Below are 7,499 nucleotides of genomic sequence, written 5' to 3'. Positions count from 1 at the left end.
ATGCACTAAAAACAAAACAAAACACACCAAAAACAAAATATTCTCAAAAAAAACAGTACACTAAAAAGTAACGAAATAATTCCTTGAAAATGTAAACCTACCTTGTTGTAAGTGTTATGTCTATATTGTACAATTATTTTTACTTTGAAGTCGGTGTCAGTCAATGTAGATTCATTACTTAATTGTTACTATACTTTCAATTGTCAATTGTTATGGTAAAAATATGGAAACCCTTACGTAGAAATATCACTGCATACCTTGGCTGACACCGACATCAAAGTAAAAATAATTGTACAATATAGACATAACACTTACAATAAGGTAGGTTTACATTTTCAAGGAATTATTTCGTTACTTTTTAGTGTACTGTTTTTTTTGAGAATATTTTAAAGGAACATCTCACCCTTCTTCTTGATTTACTTTAAATAAATTACACTTCAGATTTTTTTACATTCCTTGGTTTATGAGAATTTTTTTTTTTCACATTATGAAACATGGTAATTTCGCTGTATAAAGTTTAACAAATTCAACCTTTCCTACCATATTTATTTGACAGATTTCATTTTGTAAAATCCTGACATTTTCTCGTTCTCGATGCGACGCCCACACGCTTTCAACGTTCAATCCGTTCAATGAAATGTCACCGGTTCACGTAAATGTAATGCAATTTAAAACTCACAAAACGTTCACTGCTACATTATCCAACTTCTACAACGAATGCTTTGTAGTGATTGTAATTCTTACCTTTCTATTTGGAACAAAGAAAATAGTTTAAAACTCGGACTACTTCAAGACAATCGATAACATGCGCACAATCTCACATCGGTATTCTGAATAATTAATTGAGAGATTCAAAACATAGTAAAGGCATTAACATTGAACCATAGATAAAACTAGCTTTCGCCCGCGACTGCGTCCGCGTAGTATTATAAAAAAAACTAAGTAGCTTATGTATTCTTCCGGACTATTTATGTTGAGCATATGGCACATTTTATCCAGATCATTTTATCCGTCTAAACTTATAATGTAAAGATTTTATTTTATTTTTATTTTATATACGAAAGTTTAAGTAATAAAAATCAGAAAATACTTTATGGAATCGTAGATAATACGACGTGCAATACGTCACTACAAGTACTTACACTTAAAAGATTTAATCTCTCTGACCTCCTGCAGCATCTCCGTGTATGACTAAGAAAGTGCAATTTCCTGTATCGAACGTTGTCGGAGATAAAAGATATACGTCGGTAAATAATCAACCACAAACACTTCAATTATACCACACCATATAATTTGTATGTAGGTACAGTGAGAGAAAGTGATGGTGTTCCAACTAAAAAACTACAATCCTTTGGAACATTTTGAAATGAGCCTGTATCTGAAAGTCGGTTAGTGATACACGACTAGTTTCTTTTTATTATCGTCTCTTCGTTTACATCACTCATTGCTCTCTAATTAGTTACTTGTAGGAAGAGGCAATGTTTGTCTCGTTGCATGAACAAGGCATTTTCTGAAGTAGAACACATTTCCGCGACTGTACATATATTTTGTAACGAGTTTAAACTGCGAGCTTGCTTAATATACAAACTATAGTAAAAATAATCAGTGTTACATGTCCACTGTTTAATTTCGTTCTCGTTGACTGGGGATGCGATATTTTGCGCTTTTATTTTGTTTAATATTAAAACAAACGAATCTAGCAATTTAACAGCGCTACGTTGCTAATGAAACAGTAAAACGCAACCGCGGTGTTGCCAGATTCTGTTTTAGCAAATTCTTTTAGATAAATTCTATTACGAATTGAAGGTGGACAGTCTAATATACCGTCGGTGGCTCGGTGGTTTAAGCACTTGACTTGTAATCTACAGGTCTTGGGTTCGAATCCTGCCGTGTACCAATGTGATTTTAATTTTCATATGTACATAATTTACCCGACGTTCTTACGGTGAAGGAAAAAATCATGATGCAACCTGCACATATCGGCGAAGAATTACAAAGATTTGTGTGAAGTCAACCAACACGCACTGGCCATCGTGGTTAACTATGGCCTAGTCACCCCTTACTTAGGGTAGGCACCGAGTCCCTCGGTGGGGACGTGTAGTGAGCTGGTGATGATGAGTCTTATAACACGTCATTCTCAAGCAAAACAATTTATAAATCTTTTTGATAATGACAATTAGATCGTGGTACATATGTGTTTTTGTTTAATGTAATCGACTTTTTTCTGCACCAAGGCGAACAGTATTTTCAAGTACTTTATAAGTTCGCAAAATAAAAAAAAAACAAAGCTCAACATAGTACATTTATATAAAGTACAGGCTTGCCACAGATACAAATAGGTATATTTAAATGCAATATAAAATAACATAAATTTGTATTCATGAAACACGCAGCAATATCCTTGATATGTTATCCAACGCAGAATTGGTTTTATAGCATCGCCTGCGTCACAATGACGATTTTTATCAAGCTTGCTAATTCATTTTGACCTTAGTCAAATTAGTTCTGTTACTTTCGCTCTCAATGCAGCAAACAGGTAACTGTAGGCGACTTCGATAGTATCGAAGTTGGTCTCATAGAATAGCGTAGTTGAGCTAGTTATTGACAGCATAGTATAATTGTCATTTATTGTACAGTAGTTTTCAAATATCTTTGAGTCTGTTACATCGCGTGGATCGCTGCGTAGATTTAAATGCGCTCAATTTTAGGTGTAGTGGATTTTAGGGTACTTCGTAACGAGCCAATGATCTTGGGCCGCCTATATATTTAAAAATATTTATGCATTGTATTTAGTTGTATTTAGTTTACTGTTATTTAACAGTTTGTAATATGTTGTTGTCAAATACTAAATACTACAATACTAATAATATTGTCAATACAACGCTTACTCTTAGTATCTGTACTCGTATTTGCGTTATCGATTTTTCGAAACGAAGCAAGGGGTGGACATTTTCATCTACGTATTAAAGAAAATGTAGTTATGCACATAATTTAAACGAGAATACATATGTTAATATAGTCTTATAGGTGACGCCATAAATGCCAAAGGTATGGCGTCATCTTAAGAAATTTATTCATCTGTAAAACTCCTTTAGAAATTATTTGCATAATTTTCCAATGGTTGATTTCACTTTAGTGATGGCGTCCCTAATTTCTATTAATTATTCAGGTTTTAAATATAGTTCTATAAGACCGACGTCATAGAAGTGCGTCGCGCCGGTAATTAATGCAGCCGCTCGCCTTGTCCCCTCTGCCCACATAACTGCTACACTCACAAGTTAAGCTCATTTTCATAATACATTACTTATTCCTATTGCCTGTGATAAACCAGAAGTAACAATGTTTTCTAATTATTACTTTACTTGCATTATATTCATTAACATAAAAAGTTTCTTTGTGACGCCGTAGAACTTCAAAAAGTAAATCGATTATACCGAGTTAAGTGTTACTTGATTCATATTTTTTCTTCGATTACTAAAAAGGCGTTTTATTAACTAGCAGGGCCTTACTATAAACAAATAAGTGGTTCAATGCATTTTAGGTTAAATATACGTCAAGCATTTTTAACGTGACTAGCGCCCGGTGCGGATTTTTCATAAATCTTATTTATCACGAAATGCGATTATGACCAACAAATAAAAACTACTTACATATACCGATCGTTTTGTGGTACTACAGATAGTGTACCATACTTCCTTATTTTCCAAACAAAGGAAACGAAATCATATAATAGTTTAAGATGCAGGTTACCCGACATGAGAGCGCTGGTTGTTCGATTTGAGAGAAGGGCTGTTTGACCGGCGCATTCGGGACGCGGTCTGACGTCACACGCAGCCTCGGCCGCGACTGCAGCGGGGCAATGCCCAACCGCGACCTCACGGCCCTAACGTAATCCGCCCTCTTATGCTCTGATGTTTCTAAAACCCGACCCCCATATCTATTTAAGCCAGTTCTCGTCTTTTGTTGTGAGTTTTTGTAACCAATTTTAAAAAGAGGTTCTCAATTTTTTTTCTATTTATTTATGATTTTTCCCTCATTAATTGTGTTGACAATGGGTAATCTCATCGACTCTCGTAAACTATACAAAACTTACTAAGTCAATACTTTTGGTAATAGGTTGAAAAAAGGGGCTAACGTAATTTTTGAACTTTCAAATTTCACGCTGACGAAGTCGCGGGCAACAGCTAGTCTATATTAATAATATAAAGAGGAAAGATTTGTATTTTTGTATGTATTGCAATAACTCAAAAACTACTGGGTCGATTTCAAAAATTTTCACCATTAAAAAACTACGTTATCAGTGAGTAACATAGGCTATATTTTTTTTTAATTTCACGCGGGCGAAGTCGCGAGCATCAGCTATAATGTAATATAGGGACAGGTGGCAAAAGTTTAATTCCGGTAATGGCTAAAACTGTAGAAACAATTTAGGGTAGTCAGTATTAAAGAATAAGAATTTTCTTAATGCCTCTTAGGCTTAAGGGACAGATCTACAAGTCCATCATAAGACCTGTCGTATTGTATGGATCTGAATGCTGGGCCACCAAAGTTGCGGATAAAAGGAGATTGCATGTGGCTGAGATGCGTATGTTAAGATGGATGTGTGGTGTGACAAGATTGGATAAAGTTAAGAATGTGTACATTAGAGGAAGTTTGAAAGTAGCGCCAGTGGTGGAGAAATTGAGAAGCAAAAGGTTAGCGTGGTATGGACAAATTATGCGACGAAATGATGGGGACATAAACCAGAAAGTGTTGAGATTAAATGTGGATGGCTACAAAGGAAGAGGAAGACCGAAGAAAGTATGGATGGATTGTGTGAAGGAAGATATGCTTAAGAAAGGAGTGGATTCAGATATGACGGGTGATAGAGATGTATGGAAGAGCAGCACATACTGTGCCGACCCTCCATAAGGGATAAGGGCAAGTGGATGATGAGTATTAAAGAATAAGAATTTTCGATAGACGGTTATATAAAGCCAAAGACCAAGCCTTGCTATATAAATAGATTTCTAATAGAAAATAACTTGCTTGAATCTTTTTACACATTTAATTAAAAAAATAAAGTTTTAAAAGTTGACAGTTAATACTGTGTAGGTGGAGTTTCGAAATAAACTTCTTGGAACTTTAAAGTCTCAAGAAGATTTTACTTTTAGCTACAGGTTTTATATTTACAAGACTCCCACTCCTGTACACTACAATATCGTCGACGGTCAATTAGAAAACTTTACATTTTTTAACAGTAATTAAATGACAAATATCTCGCTTAACTTTTGATTAATAATGACATCCTTCAAATCTATGCTACATACATAGATACAACAAATATCTGATAATCACAAATATACCAAAGGAATATCTCACTTTCTAATATGTGAAAAAATTCAGTAAATCCCCATCCAGTATAGATATAGAAACATAAAGACACCTTATGGTTCTTAAATGTAACTTACTCAAAAGAAAGACGTAACAAGTAACTAATATAAAAGTAAGATCACATGTAATTTATAACCAAGACCTGTGCTATAACGTAAAATGATTTAGTAATCTGCAGAGGCACGAAGCCTTGTAAATACAGAATGAATAGATCCTTTATCCACTGCGCTCGGGATTACTTGCATTAAACCCTATCATCCCTTTACAGTTATCAGGTTTCTATCCTTTGTTGAAGACACCCCGTGTTATAAGGAGCGCTCTTTTATAATGCGTACAACGAACTGCCTTCAATAGCCTGTCAGTTACAGAGATTTTAAAATAGGTGTCTTTAAAAGAAAAGTTATTTGTTAACATTAATGCGTCATAATGGAACGCATCTTAGATATAAAAGCAAAATGAAGGTAAAAGATTTTCTTTGTGAAACCCACCTTTATTTTCCTTTGTCTTTATAGATTTTTAGAATCACGTGTAATTAAATATAGACAGTCTTTCTTTTATTCGTCGATGCCCTTTTCTAAGAAATGAAATACTAAGAAATCTCTCGACACTATCTAATTTCCTGCAGGAGTTAATTAATTCCAAGTTCCCCGTATCTATTTGTATTTAGATGTGATTTGTCGTTCACGTGTATATTTACTTACGACGTGAGAAATCCCGGTTGCCTCGTTTAAGCGGGTTTCTGTTTTTCCGCTTTACCGTTCATAGAAAACAGTACCTACTCAATTTATGCAAATAAAATTCTAGCCAAAAAGTGTCACTGAGTTAGAAACTAACAACTGTAGTTAGCTGTAGTAAGCGTCGCTAATTTGCAAATGGTTTGGTGGTATTTTAAATTTTGTCACCGTTGAAAAAAAAAAAGAAAGACATTGTAAATAGATTACCTAGATGTCCAGTTACACTAATAAAAAAACAAGCGAATAATATAAACAAATGTTTTTTCCCTAGTTTTTGTTTTTTTTAGTTTATTATTTTTTGTTTTGTTCACAGCCGGCGGGCCTGCTGGAACGACCGCTGTCATACAGCTGCATGCAGGAGGTGTACTGCATCTCGCGCTGGGACCCCGCCAGGAAGTACTGCCTTCGGATCGTAGTACCGCACGGCTCGCTGCTCCTTCAAGTAGGTTTACTAATATCAACTTGTATCAGATCACTGCAGGAAATAGATTTAACAGATAGCTTAAAATTATAATGAAATAATTAGAAAAACGACTTATCAGTTGTCACAGATTGTTAAAAATACGGATTATGTTTATTATTCAATATCACCGTCATCATCATCATCAGCTCAGTATACGTCCACACCGTGGGGGTTGGAGCCTACCCTAGGGATTGACAAGGCCATAATCAACCTTGCTGGCCTACTACGGGTTGGTACACTGACTGACTGACAATTACATACTGGAGTTAAATAATAGTTGTTACAGATTGCTAGAAATACGGATTATGTTTGTTATTCATCATCATCATCATCATCATCATCATCATCATCATCATCACCAGCTCACTATACGTCCCTACCGAGGGGCTCTGAGCCTACCCTAATATGGGGTAACTAGGCCATAGGCAACCATGGTGGCATAGTGTGGGTTGGTTGACTGACTGACAGTCACACACTGGAGTTAAATAATTTGACCTTACATGACAATGAATAAGGTATAAGATTGAAAGAGACAGCCCCGATACCTTATAAATGAAGACGCAAACGAATAAGAAACATCTTTCCCTAATTCTGGAATAGGTAGTTGTTATACGATTTTCTCCTAAAATTCTAAATATTCTAAAGGAAAATACAACTATAGATAAATCAAATAACATAAGTGAGCATTTAAATAAATTATTTTAATAATTCAGTTGAAAAATATAAATTTACTCCCTCGCCCGCGACTCCGTCCGCGCGAAATTAAGAAAAAACTAAAGCAAGTAGCCTTATGTGTTCTTCCAGACTATCCTCTACATCTATGCCAAATTACATAGAGATCTCATCAGCCGTTTAGGCTACAAACTCTAACAAACATCCATCCATCTAAACTTTCGCATTTATAAAATTAGTGAGATATTAAAGAGTAC

The 7,499-nt window shown here is 35.0% G+C and overlaps 1 protein-coding gene across 1 annotated transcript in view; it reads left to right on the top strand.

Annotated features, from left to right (window-relative positions):
* Positions 1-7,499, top strand: part of LOC106100668 (C-Maf-inducing protein-like) — a 42,635-nt gene that overhangs the window by 26,443 nt on the left and 8,693 nt on the right. The window contains exon 3 of the mRNA XM_013279627.1: positions 6,421-6,549. Coding sequence (XP_013135081.1) covers positions 6,421-6,549 — 129 coding nt within the window. The remainder of the gene's footprint in view (positions 1-6,420; positions 6,550-7,499) is intronic.

The sequence above is a fragment of the Papilio polytes genome, unplaced genomic scaffold (genome assembly GCF_000836215.1).
Source record: "Papilio polytes unplaced genomic scaffold, Ppol_1.0 DF824047.1, whole genome shotgun sequence".
In the NCBI taxonomy this organism is placed as follows: Eukaryota; Metazoa; Arthropoda; class Insecta; order Lepidoptera; family Papilionidae; genus Papilio; species Papilio polytes.
Note: the sequence above shows the minus strand (reverse complement) of the source record. Positions and strands in the feature narration are given on the sequence as shown.